This window comes from Capsella rubella, unplaced genomic scaffold, assembly GCF_000375325.1.
Source record: "Capsella rubella cultivar Monte Gargano unplaced genomic scaffold, Caprub1_0 scaffold_6, whole genome shotgun sequence".
Lineage (NCBI taxonomy): Eukaryota > Viridiplantae > Streptophyta > Magnoliopsida > Brassicales > Brassicaceae > Capsella > Capsella rubella.
The window spans coordinates 5,218,600-5,236,254 of record NW_006238918.1 but is presented as its reverse complement, the minus strand read 5'-3'; the positions used below and the strand labels follow the sequence as shown (position 1 = coordinate 5,236,254).

At 37.5% G+C, this 17,655-nt stretch overlaps 5 protein-coding genes and 1 long non-coding RNA gene across 9 annotated transcripts; 1 reads left to right on the top strand and 5 right to left on the bottom strand.

Annotated features, from left to right (window-relative positions):
• Positions 1 to 42: 42 nt before the first annotated feature.
• On the bottom strand, positions 43 to 591 carry LOC17883123. Its single transcript, XR_002833254.1, has 3 exons — positions 474 to 591; positions 291 to 368; positions 43 to 70 (listed from the first exon to the last, which is right to left on the bottom strand). It is a non-coding gene; the product is annotated as an uncharacterized LOC17883123 (long non-coding RNA).
• A 1,243-nt stretch (positions 592 to 1,834) lies between these two features.
• LOC17882201 (dehydrogenase/reductase SDR family member on chromosome X) lies at positions 1,835 to 4,481 on the bottom strand. 2 transcript variants are annotated; one of them, XM_023780110.1, is made up of 11 exons: positions 4,381 to 4,481; positions 4,230 to 4,287; positions 3,954 to 4,154; positions 3,723 to 3,789; positions 3,512 to 3,540; positions 3,210 to 3,418; positions 2,969 to 3,087; positions 2,786 to 2,881; positions 2,617 to 2,692; positions 2,366 to 2,519; positions 1,835 to 2,229 (listed from the first exon to the last, which is right to left on the bottom strand). In XM_023780110.1, exons 3-11 carry the CDS (start codon positions 4,152 to 4,154, stop codon positions 2,050 to 2,052), a joined length of 1,131 nt encoding a protein of 376 aa, XP_023635878.1. In that variant the 5' UTR covers positions 4,230 to 4,287; positions 4,381 to 4,481; the 3' UTR covers positions 1,835 to 2,049. The 2 variants fall into 2 exon arrangements, with proteins under 2 accessions (XP_023635878.1, XP_006287959.1); XM_006287897.2 differs by having other exon boundaries at positions 4,230 to 4,254.
• Positions 4,482 to 4,611: 130 nt separating this feature from the next.
• LOC17882469 (EVI5-like protein) lies at positions 4,612 to 7,162 on the bottom strand. 2 transcript variants are annotated; one of them, XM_023780112.1, is made up of 8 exons: positions 7,077 to 7,162; positions 6,474 to 6,628; positions 6,203 to 6,398; positions 5,935 to 6,105; positions 5,736 to 5,852; positions 5,199 to 5,396; positions 4,950 to 5,108; positions 4,612 to 4,845 (listed from the first exon to the last, which is right to left on the bottom strand). In XM_023780112.1, exons 2-8 carry the CDS (start codon positions 6,617 to 6,619, stop codon positions 4,768 to 4,770), a joined length of 1,065 nt encoding a protein of 354 aa, XP_023635880.1. In that variant the 5' UTR covers positions 6,620 to 6,628; positions 7,077 to 7,162; the 3' UTR covers positions 4,612 to 4,767. The 2 variants fall into 2 exon arrangements, with proteins under 2 accessions (XP_023635880.1, XP_023635879.1); XM_023780111.1 differs by having other exon boundaries at positions 6,993 to 7,088.
• A 65-nt stretch (positions 7,163 to 7,227) lies between these two features.
• Positions 7,228 to 11,423, bottom strand: LOC17882781 (structural maintenance of chromosomes protein 5). The gene is made up of 4 exons (XM_006289406.2): positions 11,235 to 11,423; positions 7,836 to 10,788; positions 7,679 to 7,751; positions 7,228 to 7,580 (listed from the first exon to the last, which is right to left on the bottom strand). Exons 2-4 carry the CDS (start codon positions 10,750 to 10,752, stop codon positions 7,412 to 7,414), a joined length of 3,159 nt encoding a protein of 1,052 aa, XP_006289468.1. The 5' UTR covers positions 10,753 to 10,788; positions 11,235 to 11,423; the 3' UTR covers positions 7,228 to 7,411.
• A 285-nt stretch (positions 11,424 to 11,708) lies between these two features.
• LOC17884015 (uncharacterized protein At1g32220, chloroplastic) lies at positions 11,709 to 14,090 on the bottom strand. 2 transcript variants are annotated; one of them, XM_006288388.2, is made up of 10 exons: positions 13,911 to 14,090; positions 13,598 to 13,670; positions 13,135 to 13,223; positions 12,981 to 13,036; positions 12,825 to 12,880; positions 12,655 to 12,748; positions 12,443 to 12,522; positions 12,314 to 12,356; positions 12,122 to 12,213; positions 11,709 to 12,031 (listed from the first exon to the last, which is right to left on the bottom strand). In XM_006288388.2, exons 1-10 carry the CDS (start codon positions 13,967 to 13,969, stop codon positions 11,861 to 11,863), a joined length of 813 nt encoding a protein of 270 aa, XP_006288450.1. In that variant the 5' UTR covers positions 13,970 to 14,090; the 3' UTR covers positions 11,709 to 11,860. The 2 variants fall into 2 exon arrangements, with proteins under 2 accessions (XP_006288450.1, XP_023636712.1); XM_023780944.1 differs by having other exon boundaries at positions 13,598 to 13,667.
• A 1,023-nt stretch (positions 14,091 to 15,113) lies between these two features.
• LOC17883316 (protein trichome birefringence-like 19) lies at positions 15,114 to 17,643 on the top strand. Its single transcript, XM_006286783.2, has 2 exons — positions 15,114 to 15,731; positions 16,814 to 17,643. The coding sequence occupies exons 1-2, from the start codon at positions 15,255 to 15,257 to the stop codon at positions 17,615 to 17,617; spliced, it is 1,281 nt and encodes a 426-aa protein (XP_006286845.1). The 5' UTR covers positions 15,114 to 15,254; the 3' UTR covers positions 17,618 to 17,643.
• Positions 17,644 to 17,655: the final 12 nt, after the last annotated feature.

Here is a 17,655-nt window from a genome sequence, read left to right as displayed (position 1 = left end):
AAAATAAGGAACTAGTGCTTGAATTCTTATTACCAGCTTTCGATTCCATCATAATCTCATTCACGCTTTTCTGCAAATTATACAAAAAAACCACAATAATCAAAGTTAGATGATTAAGTGGAATCATTACCAATATATATAACCAGAGCCAGCATTACCAACAATGTAACAATAATCAGATATTAATTTCCAAACAAATCGAGATAATCTCTCACAAAAACATTTATCAGATTAATTTTCATCAGATCTACGTTCAAAAACAAGACGAAACAAGATCGACGAGGACTTACATGTAAAATAAAATTGATAACGATCCGGAGTAGTGTGTAACCTCTCTTGTTTGGTAATCCAAGATGTTAAAACGAAACCTGAAAAACGAATCAAAACGCCACTCACGTTAATCAGGCTGGAACAAGAGGGATGAAAACAAAGAAACAGATCTCAATCTCTAAAGGGATTAAAAAGAAACAAACCTTGATGAGGTGATTTAATGATGATTGAGGAAAACTCGAATGTTTAATCAAAGAGAGAGATTGAAGCGAGCTTTGAGAGAGATATTGTTGTTGTTGTTGTTTGATTGTTAGAATGAGAAGGTGTAGAGGACTTGTTTATATAGTGCCTAACCACAGATGCGTTGTGAGGCTATTAGGGCTCGGGGCTAATTTACGACTTCGCCCTTATTATTATTTTTTTACTAAAAGAGCCTTTTACCACTTTCTTTTTGTGGAATTATTATAAATACTATTAAAGGTGCGAGATTCGCGACTATTCTTGGCCACAAATCCAAACTTAAAAGTAATAAATATTTTTTGTTTTTGTTTTTAAAGCTATATTTATCAATATGTCAGCAAAGAAAAGAATCTTTAGATGAAGGAAGCATCCACGTTCAAAGGATTTTGATACTCACGATCATTTCTGACCACGAAAAAGATAACAGCCATAAATATGAATAATCTCGTCGTTTTTATTTAAAGAATTTGATTCCTCTTTTCCTCAAATCGTATTTTAAGAGATTAATAATAATAATAACTACGGTTAGATCCCCGAGATAGGCTAAGCCACAAAAATACTGTAACCAATGATAAAGAAACACGTGTAAGGTCTAAAACGACACGTTTCAGAGTTTCGATACTCACAAGAAAGAGACAAGACAGGGCAGAAGAGAGAAGTGCGTGATCACCCTTGCTTTAAATGTTTGGGTGGGCCCCAGAGAATCAAATTCTCTTTTTCTCTCTTTCCTTTTTAAGTCTTTTATATGCCAAATTCACCAAAATGACCCTATCAGCATTTCCCCGTGACTCTCTCTATCCGTTTTTGTTTTTTTTTTTTTGTCAACTGAAATTTTATTGATAGTTTTCACAGCAAAATAAATCACAAAGTTCAAACAAGAGAAGCTAAAGCCGACGGACGAAATAAAAGTTTTCGGAGTCAAAGCCGGCAGAAAACGTGATTTCTCCGGAGTTAAAGCCCTATCAAAGAGAAACGAAAACCATAAAATACAAAACGGACAAACTCGAACCTAAAACGAAAGAGGACGAACACTTAAGAGAAAGCATAAACAACTAGGTTTAAACCTTACTAAAACATACTAGTCTAAAAGAAGCAAGAAACACTCTTCAAAAGAAGCACAAGCTGTTGAGATTTATCAAGGATGTCCACTCAATGATATACCACTCTGCATAAACAACTATCCGTTTTTGTCTCATTGCGGAAAAAAGTAACCACCACTCAATGATATACCACTTTTTCAAATTATAAAAACACAGATTAGTCACCCAGATTTAGTTAACCTAAAATAATTACAAAAGTAATGTGGCAAAGTGCAAACTAAACATTTTCCATCACTTTACAAATCAAAGAAATGATTCGGTTGTAATATTCATTTACAAGAATATGATTTGCAATATGACACAAAATCACAAGGTATATCTCATCTAATCGTTTGACTTTTGAGAGTCACTAGAATTCACAACTATGAGAGAATCATCACCATTTTATTTAACAACAAATACAATATAGGAAGCCATTACTATAGAGGATTAGAAGAATCTATACAGGATTTTTGGTCTCTTGCATAACTTGTGTTGTTTGTGACTGAAGCAGCTGCAACTCACTGAACAGATCACAACTCGTATCCCACAGTTGTTTTGCAAGCTTTGTACTTTTAGAAACTTTTGATGATTCTATCGTCTTTCCTTTTCCTCCAAAATAGTAACTACCTGATCTCTCCTGCAAAATGAACAACACATGCAAATGTTTTTTCTTCTGAGTATGTCATGTAATGCAGATCAAAGATCAACATTCATCCATTTTCATATAAGTTTTCACAAAATAGCTTTTTTTAAGATGGGAAACTTTTCTTTACAGGTGCGGATAAAGCGGCATCGATGATAGATTCAGCTCCAGCATCTGGTGACTGCAGGATGCCAATAATTCTGAAGCCAAGAAACGCCATGGAAGTTATGCAAGAAGGAAGCTCACGCATTATATTTGTTTTCACAAATCCTGGATCAGCAGCTCTGCATTCAACAAGGCAACATCCCACAAAGTCAAAAAACACAACTCGTTACAGAATGAGAATAAAGTTTAGAGAGCAACGAGTATTATGATGCGTACATTACAGAGACATGGTTTGAGTCGTCTATGATCCGAAGCTGTCTGTGCAGTTCATATGAGAAAAGTAGAAGACATACTATTCAACCAACATTAAGCCAAAATTCAGTTTCTCGATCATAAAAGGAAGAAGGAAACTATGTTTATGCTTTTGTGAGAGGTTTTGGCTTACATTTAGAATACTCATAGATTTGAGCACAAGGATACTGGTTTGATGTCGAATAACACGCTCCAGTAACAGAATCCCTGTCAAACTTGTGAAGAGAAGCTACAGAGAAAACAAATACATGTCAGGTCACTTAAGCTAATCTTTCAAGTTTTTTGTTAAAAGTATATTATCTTACTGTTGGTTTACCTGAACGATGTGTGAATGATGTAACGTTCACGACCCGTGAAGGAACATTGCTCTTTCTCAGAAGTGGCAAAAGAAGCTTTGTCAAACAGAATGGACCAATATAGTTTGTAGCAATCATCCTGACAATTCAAACAAAAAAAAAAAACAGTTTTAAAATATCAAATCCATAGTCCAATACATATGCATGCGCTAATTTAATAAAAACTGAAACATAAGTGCGTCTTCTCAAAACCAGACTTACTTATCATAACCTTCAATGGTTGGGCGACTTGAAGTTGCTAGTATCCCAGCATTGTTCACTAAAAGCTGAATCGAAGGATGTAACTCTGAGTCTGAGAGCCATTGCTCTAGAGAGTTTTTAAACTTCAAGATTGATTGAAAAGAAGACATGTCGGCTTCGAAAGATTTGAGTTGCGCATCTTTGTTCTTGCTCTTGATTTCCTTCAGTGTCTGTCATCATAAGCCAAGAAAAGGTATTTTGTATCTAAGAAAAAAACATACTTACTTCGACAAAGCTAAAACAAAAGGATAGTAAGAAAGAACCTCTGAAAGATGCTGAGAGGACCGTCCAACTGAAAAAAAAAATCAAGAAAGATTCATGGCATTAGTCTAGTGAGGACTGAAATGAAGAATATGGTAAGTTTGATGAAACCAGTGTGACATTCTAATGTCTATCTTTGTGATGGGAAACTACATTATCCAATACTGATACATTAGCACTTCCGGAAGCAATGCATCATAGATTAATTTTTACCAAGAACAACGTAGAAACCCTTCTCTGCAAGAGCAACTGCAGTGGCCTTACCAATCCCAGAAGTAGCCTGAAATCAAATTCCATAGACACCAAATGAAACACCAAAACAAGTCTAAAACTAAAACTGGAGGAATTACTTTACAGTACAACCAGTGATGACACAAGTGTTGAAGTTTTGATGTAACAAGAATAGGTAAAGCAAATTGCAAGTAAACATAGTACTTCACTTACACCAGTGATAACACAAATGGGTCTCGAAGATACATTATGTGGATTGATGGAGCAAGAAATGGGAATAGATCTTGAGCCAAAGATCTTTGCTCTAAGCAATTGAAAGTAAGAAGAAACAAGACTGATACTCCAAACAAGAGCCATCCTCCACAACTCAGATGAACATACAAAACGAAAAGCCTCCTTTACCTCTTTCATCATCTACTGAAAATTTAATGTCAGAATCCAAATGAGCATTTATCATCAATGGATACATATACTTCAGACAAAATTTACCCGAGATCCAAAACGAGTCAGGAAACTGCAGCAAAGACTTGAATCAAAACCCTCGGAACTTTGAAGGAAGAAATGATTTGGAGTGAAAGTGTTGCTGCATTTATTTAAGAGTTAAATAAATCAAAAGGTTTGTGCTTGACGCTAACGTTACCTTCGCCTCGATCAAATCAACCAGACTGGAGTTAAAAGGGAGAAAGACTAAGGATTTGGATTTGAATTCTAAATCACCATCATCACAACAAAGTTACACATGTGAACAGACGTAGATATATACATTTTGTCAAAGAAAAAGAGTTATTACAGATATGCAATGGATTTGATTCTATATATTGAAGCATGAGTTTTCTATTGAAATTTGACTTTTTTTTTTTTCCAAAAAGAATGGCTGAATGGAGAATATAAAACTGCTATTGTTGTCACACATGAGTTGTAAACAAGAATGAGAGAAAGATAAAATTTGCACAAAAATATGGAAAAGAATGGAGAAGAATCTTCGTGAATACGGTCTTGGTTTGATTCGGCTCAAGAATATCAAACCCTATAGTTGAACCGGGTTGGCTGGTTTAGCTACGGCTCTCTCACTATCCTGATTCATTTCTTCCAAACGCTTTGATACCTGGAGGAGATCCATAACAAAAACAGACAGTGACACAGAGCTTCAGTTTCAAGTATCTAAAGGAGACGAGCATCGTAGTCTTTGAGTAGGAAAGAGAGAAGAACCTTTATGGAATAAGCCAGTGGAAGCAAAGTATCAGGATCCATGGCATCTTCAGGGAAATTCCTCAGAGCATGCATGAGTTCCTCAAACGGCAATTTCAACAAATCATCATGGCAGTACTTCAACAATGCTAAACCAACTTTGAACACAATGTTAACACCCTATACCGACAAACAAAAGATAAGAAAACAAAGATATTACATACAAAAGAAAGAGACTTTTGAGATTGTAAGACGTTGACTTTGAATTACCTCGGCTAGAAACACATCCCAAATTCGTAGAGCTGAAGGGAAAGGAACTGAATATGAAAAGACAGTTATGAACCATTGACTTGCATACATACTCGGATTGATCATTTCTTGAGTGAAATGTTCTCCTAGTTTCGGCATTAGCTCCCTTAACAACTGGTCAAACTGTAATAGATACTGCTGTACAAGAGGAAGCCCTGCCTACATTTACACAAATCAAATACATTTTACATAATTCGAATCAGCTGAGGAATTGAAATTCTGTTTTCAAGTATAATGTTCCAAAGAGTTAAACACAATCATAACTTCAGTGAGAAACTTTACAGAGAACGAACCGCTAATACTGAAGACTCTAATCAGGACAGAAGAATAAAATGTCTCTACAGGATTTGACAGATAATTTGAAAAAGCAGTCATAAACTAATAAATTCATGAAAGAAATGATTCTATTTATTTATCTAACTCTATCGTTTTCAAACTACCGTAATTCAAGAGGCAAGTAGCTACAATATAGGTATCTTCTAGAGTAGAAACCCTCACCTGATACAATCCTTCCATTGGGGAGTGAACAGCTCCTTTGAGTAATGCAACTAACAACCAAAAGGCATCTTCTTCGCTCATATAGAGAAGCAACAAACCTGCTACGAAACCCATTCCCTGCAAATTGTGTTTAAAATCATGAGTCTTTATTACAATCGCGGGGAAACAAAAGAGGAAATGAAAAAGTTTCTGGAAAGACCTGAACATATCCGACATCTCTGTCATATACAGAGTATGCTTTTAGAACATTGTATAATGATCTTTGGCCTGGTCCATGTCTCTTCTGGAAGAAAACATGTGATGGGAAAGTACGGGAGATATCCCTAATGATATCGAGTTCTGATGCTGATGTCTCGTAAATTACCAGTTGCTATAATGAAATCAAGAGTATTATCAGTTTTTTTTTTCCAGCAATGAAGCCAAATGAAACAAAACGTATCAAAGACACACAAGGAGATTATGAGTACCACATAAACACCGGGATTCATAAGCAAAAGGTCTCGACTTCCAGAGATCAATTGCCAGACGAGACCCCTTAAGCAATCAGGGATCCCTTTTCGAATTCGCCTCTTGACAACATGAGGTTTCCTCCTAACATATTGCTTCCAATCACTACCCCCAGTTCCAATCATTTTCCTCCATTTCGTCACTCTTCTCTCCTCCCTAAAGAATTTAGCATCCATGGTCAAATAACTGATTCTCAAAAACAAGAAGAAGATATTTTTCAATAAGACATACTTGTCATAGTTACTAGATGATCTGGTCTTGGTAAAACGATGAGGAGAAGAATTGCCATGTTCCTGCTTCAGAAACCCAAACCTATCAACCGGTACAAGCGGAGGGACTGGTCCTGTTTCACTGTCATCTATTCCTTTTCTCTCCATTTAACGAACCTGAAAAGGACCAACATACTCTTAATATCCCCAACATTGTCATCAACTATTGAATGAGACCTAAAAGCTTTCTTCAAACTCAGATCATCATCTAAGATCCTGGAGCTTTAATCACTATATGACTTTAAAGGGCATTCGCAGATAAACGCAATCAGCAAACAATTCAAGGGCTTTGCAGATAGAATTCGATCCATGGTGATATATACAAAGTGCAGCACCAAAAACGCAAACAGCAGGAAAATGCTGAAGAAGAGCTAACTACTCAAAGGGAATCAGTTCTTTCTACTGATTTAAAAACGCCGGAAGACAATAACAATCAGGAAATAAAAAGTGAAAGCTTTGTCGGAGAAAATTCGAAACCCACCAACATTCCGGCGTCAGATCAAGAGGGTCGTATCCAAAACCTTAACTTTCTGAAATAAACAAAGGCGATCAAGGAGAAGCTTACTTTGAATTTCCCAGCAAAATTGAAATCAGAAGAACAATGGAGCGATGAAATGGAAGATGACTTAAAAGGAAGGAACTCGGAAAAGAGAAAAGGAGACGTTGGAGATCACATCGATCCACTCACACGCGTATTTTATCACGTTCCATAGAAATATATCAGAAAAACATGTTTCAGAAAATGGAGCTTTTTTACCTTTTCCAGAGAAAATGAAAAAAAAAAAAAAATGACACGAATTCGGTTCAGATTCAAACTGGTCAGACCGGCTGGTTTAATACGAATCCTACTTAAATACACTTGTTTTTCCATAAACCCAAAATATATTAGAGATGATGATGTTAAGAACATTGACTAGCTTCGGTTCGTCTCATGAGACTGCCCCAACTATCACCAAAGCTCCAAACTTTTGAAGGCTGCACGATCCAAGGACCATTCATGATGTTCAGAATGCTACAGGCTTCACTGTATTCTAGCTCTGGCAGGAGCTTTGGTGTCAGTAAGAAGCACCTACAAGAAAAAAGACCACACATTGTCTCTTACTTTTCTCACAGAAATTTTCAAAACTTGAGAGCAATTTCCAAGGTTATTGAGAAAGGACAACTTACTGTGGAGTGTTTGGTTGGCTAGCAGCTCTAACCAACTGTTGAAACATCTTCCTTTCGTTTATAGGATCCATACCTACAGAAGTAATCACGTATTTTAGAAATTTGATTGCTGTTTCGTCACAGTTTTTAAAAAAATAACAGCATCACAATTTTTTACCTTGATTAATCTCATCAACGACCCTAAAAGGACAGTTTGTCAGATCTTGAAGAGAGACGAGGTAAAGGATAGTCGAGACAGAACGTTCTCCCCCAGATTGGTGGTGAGAACTTAGAACCTGTAGTTGCCCTGACTCCCTGAATTTCACTTTGATATGTATTCCATATTGGTCAAAGTCAGTGTCACGCTCATCCAGTGATACTTCTCCTGCAACAGCCATTTCCTGAAAGTTGTGGCTGAAAGTTTCATTTATCTGAGCAACAAGCTGTCTCAATGTTGGAAGCCATTTCTCCTTTAGCGAATCGATATCTTTCAAGCATATGCCCAGATCTCTTTTATCAGCTTCGAGCTTTGTAGAGATAATATCTATCTGTTTTTGGCGATATTCATACTCTTGGAGTATGTTCTCGTTTACGAAAAGGATCGAATTAGCTTGAGACATATTGTCTTGTATAGCCGCTTCCAGTTCTTCGATTGTGGTAGGCATTTCCATAAACTCCTTTTTAAGCTCAGGTGTGATGGCTGCAATAGATTCTGCATTCCTCTTGGCAGCTGCTAGCTGCACCTGCTTTCCTTCTACCTCTTTCTTACAATACTCAACGCTGACAGATAGCTGCTGTGCTGTTTTCTCATATTGTTTGATATTGATTTCTGACTCTCTGATCTTTCTTTCCAGTTCAATAGAAGCCATATGCTTCTCCGCGTAACTCCACCTATAAGCAACAGCCTCCACAAGCAATTTCTTGAGATTTATCGCATATGTATAGCGGTCACCATTAGCTCTGGAAGCCTGATCAATCAGCTTAGCAACTGAAGCATCCATGTCCTCCTCTTGCTCCAAGGATTCTAGCCTCATCTTCCTTTGCTGGAAACGGGTTTCCAAATCACGGCGTTTTTTCTTCTCCAGATTCGAAACATTAACTATCTCCTCCCTCTCTTTATGAAGTTTAGCTGCTTCTTCTTCCAAAAGTCTTTGCTCTGTTTGAAGACTCTTGCTAGTTTCCTCAATGAATGAAATAGCGTCTTCTAACTCCTCCTTTCTTGATCTCAGTTTCTCAAGCTCTCCAACGTCTACCCCACATAATAGAAGACGCGATGGATATACAGAATCTACACTTGCAGAGGTATGACCACCATACCTTGAGGAAGACCACCGGTAGTGATTGTCCGGTGTCCAAAAATCTTTTACCCCCAGCTTGGAGACTTCTTCAGCCCTCTGATCAGTAATCTTCGATCCAATGTACGAGTCATCCAGACCAAACTGGGAAGTTAAAACCTCCTTGATGGCGTCAGGAGCATCAAATATTTGATCAAGCCGAGCCTGGATCCCAAGAGAACGCATCTGATCAGAAATATGAAAGGTAGCCTTTTGATTGCCGCCTTCGCCCACATAGTTTAGAACGGGAACATCAAATCGTTTTAGATTTCTAACCAGCAAATCACGGTCTTCGGGATCCTGAGTGATAAAAGACTTCCAGACATAATAAGGAACATGACCCTCCAAATAGCAAGCATTCTCTCGATTTGGAACGTTAACCTCTACCAAAACGGGACCATATACTTCCTTTTTAAACTCATGACGATTCTGTTGCACCCATTGATATGCGTCAAATATCCTTTCAGCTCCAGAGTTACATAGTGCTTTCAATAGTTTGTTATTTGCATTCTCCATGTCCTTCAACTTATCTACGCACTGCCTCAGGGTGACTCTCTTCTGAGACAAAACCGTCTCATTCTCACCCTTCTCATTCTTTTTCCGGTTTATGCTCTGATGCAGGTCTGTAATCTGTGTGCTCAGTTCTTCAAGTTTGGCTACAGGACGTTCATATACAGGCAGATTTTGAAGTTCTCGTTCTGCAGCAACCAGATCCTCAGTAGCTTTCAGAATCCTGTCTTTGCGATGTGCTTCTTGTTTCTTCAATTCCTCCAGTTCTTTGTATGTTGCCACTACACGTGCTTCTGCCTCATCTTCTTTCTCAAGCAAGTTACCACGGTTTCTTCCATTTGCATCAAGGAGATTCTTAGCCTTTTTGCATTTTGAATCTATCTCTGCTTTCTCCCTCTTTTGCTTTTCAATAGGTTCCTTCATGCTGTTCAAATTCCTTGCAGCTTCATCCAATTTTTTCTGGGCTTCCTTCATTCTCTTCTTAGCATCCATGTACTCAGCCTTTTTCATATCATACTTAAGCCATGGCAATTTCTTCTTCATAGAATCAACCTTAGTCAAAAACAACTCTCTCTGCCTAACACGTTCCACATCCTTCTCTTGCTCATCAACAAGGGCTTTAAGCTGATTCAGCGTCTCTCCATTTTTCTCCACAGCTCTCTCAAGCTGCTTCAGTTCACGGCTTTTGTCAACAAGCGCCCGATGATGGACTGGCAACTGAGGATCACCAACAGCTTTTTCTGTCTCCTCCAAAAGCTGAACAGGCGTTAACTTAGCAAACTCGCAAACCCTATCTTGTGGCAGGAATTGCGTAAGATTGTTAACTTGGATGTTAAATTTCTGGATGATCTCAACTACCTCTCTCTTACTAACTGTGTTTCCATTGAACATCCACTCCGACTTGTTACGTGTATCAATCTTACGAGAAACCGTAAAATTTTCCTCGCTCGTCTTCCCTCTCAGAGAGATCTTGACGTAGCCAGAATCTTCCCCACGCTTAACATATGCACCAACACTGGTTGCTCGGCCAAGAAGCTGAGGCTCACCACCAAGACAAAGTGCAATGGCACAGACAAGAGAACTTTTACCTGATCCGTTTGGTCCAATAACAAGGTTCAAGCGTGATCCCGGTTTACATACCAAGTGATTGAACGTCATGAAATTGTGAAGCTCGATTTCGATAATATTCCCAGGCAAAAAGTCATCTTCCCCTCTGGAGATTTTGTGACGCTTAGCACGACGTTCAGACATTGTTGTTCAGCAGGCAGAGATATTATCTAGGTTAACCTGAAAAGTTTCAAAACTTTCTTAAGAGATCCACAGATATAAAAGCACAACTGGTTGGGGGAAACAATGTAGCATCGAAAATTAGAAACTTAGAAAAAGCTTAGAACTTTGAATCTGGGGGATGCAAAAGCTATACCCTAAAACCAAAACTGAAGAATAAAAAAAACTAGACTCTGATTGAACAGAAACTTGTAATAAAAAAACAATCACCAGTTTCTTCACACTATCTCTTCTCTCCAACACACAAACCCTATGACTGACAAATGAACAGTAAAACCAAAACGAACAACAATAATATAAGCAAAATCAACTTACAAAGAAGACAGAGACGAAACATTAAAGGCACTAATGAGAAAAACGAATCCCAAAAAGAAGAATACACGATTCGATTCGCTGACAAAATATTGAAACAAAGTTCAATTTTCTCAATCGAAAGAAGAACTGACCTGAAGAAATAGTGAAACCTAGGCGAAATCGAAGTTTCTCCAGTCCGCAATTGCACCATACGAAATAAAACCCTAGACTCTCTCTCTCTCTCTCTCTCTCTCTCTCTCTCTCTCTTTGGATTGCGATTATTCGGGTTGTTTCGATTTGGAGAGCTGAAAGTGAAAAGCGAAAACCCGGGAAACCACCAAAAAGCACGACAATCAAAGCAAAATCACACTCCCTCTAGGTTATGCCTTTTTAAAACCTTTTTTTTAAGTCCGGTTTGACTCCTCCTTTTAAAATTATAGTTGGGTCAAGGATCATCATACGCGGTTATGGTTCAGTCCGGTTATTAGATAAAACCCGGTTTATCAGCTCAAAAAAGGCCAAACTTACTCAACTTTCAAGTCTTCGCAATGGAAGATTATCGCAACGAAACTTTTTCCCTCTATAATTCGATGCTTGACATTGTTAATTTGTTTTTGGCACGACACTAAGAAAAAAAATATGAATCTCTATTATTGCTTTAAGCTGCTTCAGTTTCAAAATTTATTTGGTGGCAAAAACTAGAGACAATGGTTGTTACATTTGATTTAGAGAGTTAAAACCCATAATAAGGAAAAACTTTGTTAAGCCAGTGTCGCGTTCAGTGACCGTGTTGAAGGATCCCGTATACATCGATGATTCCAGAAGCGAACTCGGGATCGACTGCAGCTTTTACCGCAGTTCCTGCAACGGACTTTACATTCACCGGAGGTATTAAAAGTGGCCCGATCAGAGGAAGTTTCGTCACCTCTTTTGGGAACAGCTTCAAAACCTGCAAATGATCAAAACGTTTTGAGACAAAAGATTCACACTTCTATGTTTTCAAAACAAACCAAGATTGATGATGCAGTTCTTCTTTTACCATTTCAAGTGGAGCTCCAATGAGACTAAGTGGCAGCTTTATGCTACCGACCTGACGAGTCCCATGTACGAATCCTGGCCTTAAAACCGTTCCTAAGAAGCCATAGAAACAACCAAGTTTTCAGTCAAGAATATAATGAACACGCATAATACAGCGAGGGAGTTTAGCATAAAAGTGAGAAGATTTACACACCTCTGTTTCCAAATTTATCCAAAATTGCAGCTTCAGTTGCCCTCTGCAATTTTTTATACATAAAATGATCAAAGCGAGATGTAATAACTAAGAACAAAAGCCCAAAAGGCAAAGAGTAAGAATAAGTACCTTTCCTTCGAAATATCCTCGAATCAAGTTATTTATGATACCAAAATCCGCAGCTGATATATACACAAATCTTTTCACACCTAGACATAATATAACAAGCTTCTGTTTTTGTCAGTTTGCAAAAGAACATACAGAAATATAGATAATCTATACATTTCTGCACATACAAACAAAGAAGGCCTTTACATTAATCACAATCTATGAACATTTACCTTGTTCTGCGGCAGCGTTAACAGCATTAATGTTTGCAGTCCCGTTAATCTTGACCATATGTGAATTGGAACCGAAACCACCAACGCATGAAATCTGCACAAGTTCGATATGAGATGCGAATGAAACGAACCATATGATGAAGTAAATTTCCAGGAGATTTCTTAATTACCACAGATGTAATTCCTTCTAGTGCAGGTTTCAGAGAATCGGGTGAAAGCAAATCGCCTATTGTTTTAGTAGAAAACAGAAACCGAGTCATTTATCCTAGTCTATTGGTTTTATAATGATGAGCAAAGTGAAATATGTATTCAGATCTTGAGAATACCTTGATGCCAGGTTACATCATCGACCCATGAACCATGCAGAGAAGATCTTCCAGACCTAATAACAGTGCAAAAGACTAACATTAAGGCATTAAGCTATGAAAAGACAGTATATGAGCAAAAGGTCAGATTTAAACCCGGAAAAAACAGAAATACCTGCTAAGACTAGATACAGAGAAACCTTGTCTCAGTGCCTCCTTGCATATATGTGAACCTACGTAACCATTTCCTCCCAAAACCAATATCTGCATTCAAGACAACACAATGTGATAGGTTCAGAGAAAAAAAGAGAGACAGTTTGTGAACAAGTTTATTAGCATTGCACTAATGATAAACGTCGACCAACCAGAAAAGCAAAGGACTCAACCAAAACATATCTGTAACTGCAACTGAAAAACAAACACAAACAGAGATTGAATCATAGAGACTAGAGAGCTATCAAATATAAGCCAGGAGACTTTCCAACAACAAACTCATAACTAAAGATAACTGTACACTCTTGTTTCAACAAATTCTATACTAAACAAAAATTTATAATGTGGCAATCGGATTTGAAGAGGTCTCTTATCACAATGTCTCATCAAACTCAAAATCAGTGAAATAAGTTATGGTCAATTACTTTAGTATCTCTTGAATGTGAACCAGCGGCTTCAGACAAAAGCCTTTCATTTCCTCTCTGAGTGATTGAACTGCTAAAGAGATAAAGACAAGACCATCATCAGTATGTGCAAACAAAAATCTATGACTGAATGAATAAATCACACTATTCAACAACTGGGAACAGAGTGTCGATGCCTCAAAAATGGAAACCCCTAGAGAAATGATCCGTCTCTGCTAAGCTATTTTTCCGACAGAAATCAACCTAACATCAATAAAGATCAATGCTTTATTCGAAATCAACATTCTACAGAAATTTAAGAAGAAGAACTCACGACATCGTGACGGCTGAAGACGATGCCTGTGATCGTTTCCAAATCAGAGACCTCAACATCCTACAATTGACCCTAAGTAACGCTGAGTAGTTAACGTATCGTGACCTGAGACTGAATTGAAACTTGGGTAAATTTGCGATTACAAAATTAGAGCTGAAAAGCTAGAAGAACTCGCGATCTTGGAGAAAAAGAACAAAAAGGAGAGACCTTTCACAATCACAACTGTAGAAACGATTGTGGCGTTGTAGCTTCCACGTAGACTATCCACGTGTCACCCTCTTATAAAAACTGAAAATACGTTTTAATAATTATAGGAATAGGATCATATGACTTGTGTTGGTAATTTAGTATGAGACTATGACTCTATGAGAGTACCAAGTCATGACTTGTAGTCTATCAATGTTGATGAATGATAATGATTGAGGTTTGCGTGACGATGATGAAATTTGGATTTTGATGATTGTGGTTTATTTTAGATTACTTGTATGAACTGGATTGATGATTGCTGTTCACTTGTTTGATGTCTCTGTGACCCCATTTGCAAAAACGGAAATAAACATTCCCGAACCAAACCAAACCGAAACCGAATCAGAGAGGCTGGGATAGTTGCAACTCAAGTGATCAGGTCAGCGACAACGACATTGTTGGCCTTGTGTGTCCACAAATATTTTATAAACGTTATGGTTATATAGGCTTTAGGTTATGCTTTTGAGTGTATTACTTGTTTATGAAATACAGTACTAACTCGATTCACGAAATTTTGGTTTAAGATCAAATGAAACAGTTGTTCTTCTTACCAAACCTTTTGAATAATAATACTATAGACAAGTTGCTAAAAGGAACCTACGTACATGGGTGAAGAAACTCATATATGTTCGTCTCCTAATCATTACTTTAACTTGTTTGTAACAGTTGGCAAAAAAGCATACTAACTTGATGATATACTCAAGAATAATAGTAGTCAAGTAAACTATAATAACTTCTTGTGACACATTTACACATATATAACGACCTACAGGCTAATTACATGTGTAATTTATAATTAAAACTCATGTTAAGGTCCAAATTGCCGACAAAAAACGTCCAAATTACTGAATAGTCAATCACCCTTGTGAATTTATTGTTTGATTGGTTGCTTTAATTTCTTCTGCTGGCCTTTTTTTTGCAATAATCATAACTCTTTATTTAGATTTGATACCGACTCTTTTTGTTGTATCACAAATCTTTTTGCACAACTTATAAAACAAATTTAATTAGTCCCAAACTCTGATATAATCCTTTCCTATTGTTTTCTCTCTCTCTCGAAATCTCTCCACTCTCTCTGATCATCTATCTTTCCTTGCAATGGAGCTTCTTCATTCTGCAACATTTCCAACTAAACAAAAGCTACTCATCGTAGTGATCATTGCCACAGCTCTCCTCACCATCATCCCTCTTCTCTACCCTTTTCTTGAAGACCCTAACTTCTTACTCAAGCAACAGCCTCCAAGCCAAAACAGCATCATCAAGCTCCAAGACACCGTCGTAGCATCGCACGAGGGCTGCGACTTATTCTCCGGAGAGTGGGTTCCTAACCCCGAGGCACCTTACTACACGAACACGACGTGCTGGGCGATACACGAACACCAAAACTGCATGAGGTTTGGAAGACCTGACACCGATTTCTTCAAGTGGAAATGGAGACCTTACGGGTGCGAAGATGGCTTGCCTGTTTTTGACCCCATTCGGTTTCTTGAGATCGTGAGAGGTAAAACTATGGCGTTTGTTGGTGACTCCGTTAGCAGAAACCACATGCAGTCTTTGATCTGCCTTCTCTCTCAGGTAACACAAAGTTCTTCTTTTTATTTTCTAGCATAATTTTGAATTTTCTAAAGTAAGAAATTAAATATATGATGTAAACGGATCAAAGTATTGTTGTGTCCTTAAACCAACTTTTTGCGTCATTAAAACCTCGTCAGACAATTTTTCAGTTTAACCAGCAAAAAAAATGCATTAAAGTATAAGTAAATCATATTTTAGTACTCATGCACCAAGGAATATTATATGTAAACCACTCTTTACTTCGAAGTAACATTCTAATCGATGAGCTTCTATAACTGTCGAATCATTAGGTCATAGACTCGTATGTAGATATGATTTTAAATTTTAATTATTACATCTTTTGATAAAAGTAGTATAAACGAAGTTAGATGTGCATGAATCATTACTTTCGCGATCATATATATACCCCTATTTTAATTAAGAAGTGTTTGCATATACGTACATTAATCGACATGTACGTTATTATTACTTAAATTTGATAAACTTATATAACTACTCAATTAAATTATATACAATCAAAGACAAGACTGGTTCGTGCATAAAGGTGATTGTGGTTCACCGGTGCCACAATTATTGAAATAACGTTTTCGTATAGTAAACAAAAGAAAAAAGCAATTATGAAACAGGAATGTGCAGTCTGACCAATGGTGGTTTGTAGATGTTTTAATTATATAAGTTTACTTATGTGTAAAGATTCTGAAAAAGGAATAGAGAATACATACATTGACATATCCACAGAGTCCATGTTGGGTTTGTATTATCAAATCGCATGACACAATGTCTTGTCCAGCTTCTTTTTGTTAAATTTTGCGTTTTGGATTTTTGTGTATTGATTGATTAATCGAATCTTATCTGAACTGGTTTTGTTTAAGAAGTTGGTTTCAAAGAATAATCATAATAGTTTGTCCAAAAAAAAAAAGAATAATCATAATGTTTCCTTTTGTTTTTATCTTAATCAAAAGAAATTCAAGTTTTGTATGGTACGATTTGGTTCGTTTTAGTTCCATCTTATCGAATTAGAAAATTCCTCATATGAATTACTTATTAGTTTCTCGAGATTAAACTAGATTTTGGCATTGCAGGTTGAATATCCGGTGGATGCTTCGGTTAAGGATGACGATTATTTCAGACGATGGACATACGAGACATACAATTTCACTATGGCCGCATTTTGGACACCGCACTTGGTAAAGTCCACAGAACCCGGCAAGACCCATCCCAAGTATACTGATATTTTTGATCTATACCTTGATGAGGCGGACGAGATTTGGACAGCAGATATAGGAGATTTTGACTACGTTATCATCTCCTCTGGCCATTGGCATTACCGGCCATCGCTCTACTACGAAAACAAGTCAGTCGTTGGTTGCCATTATTGTCAATTACCGAACATAACCGATCTCACCATGTTTTACGGGTATAGAAAAGCGTTTAGAACAGCGTTGAAAGCGGTCTTGGACTCGGAAAGCTTCAAAGGGGTAATGTATTTACGAACTTTTGCACCATCACATTTTGAAGGCGGGTTATGGAACGAAGGAGGAGATTGTTTGAGGAAACAACCTTATAAGAGCGACGTGACTCAAGATGAAACGACAATGATGCTACACAAGATTCAGTTGGAAGAGTTTCAAAGAGCTGAAGAAGAAGCGAAGCAGAAAGGGAAGAGGTTAAGACTGCTAGATACGACCCAAGCAATGTGGCTAAGACCCGATGGTCACCCGAGCCACTACGGCCATATGCCAGAGACCAATGTCACATTGTACAACGATTGTGTTCACTGGTGCTTGCCTGGTCCTATTGATAACCTTAATGACTTCTTGCTTGCTATGCTAAAGAGAGAAGAAGACAAAGGATTACTGGCTCAAGTTCGGAAGATGTTGTCCTAATGAGTTATGACCAAGCCAAATTAAGTCTTCTGCTTCTC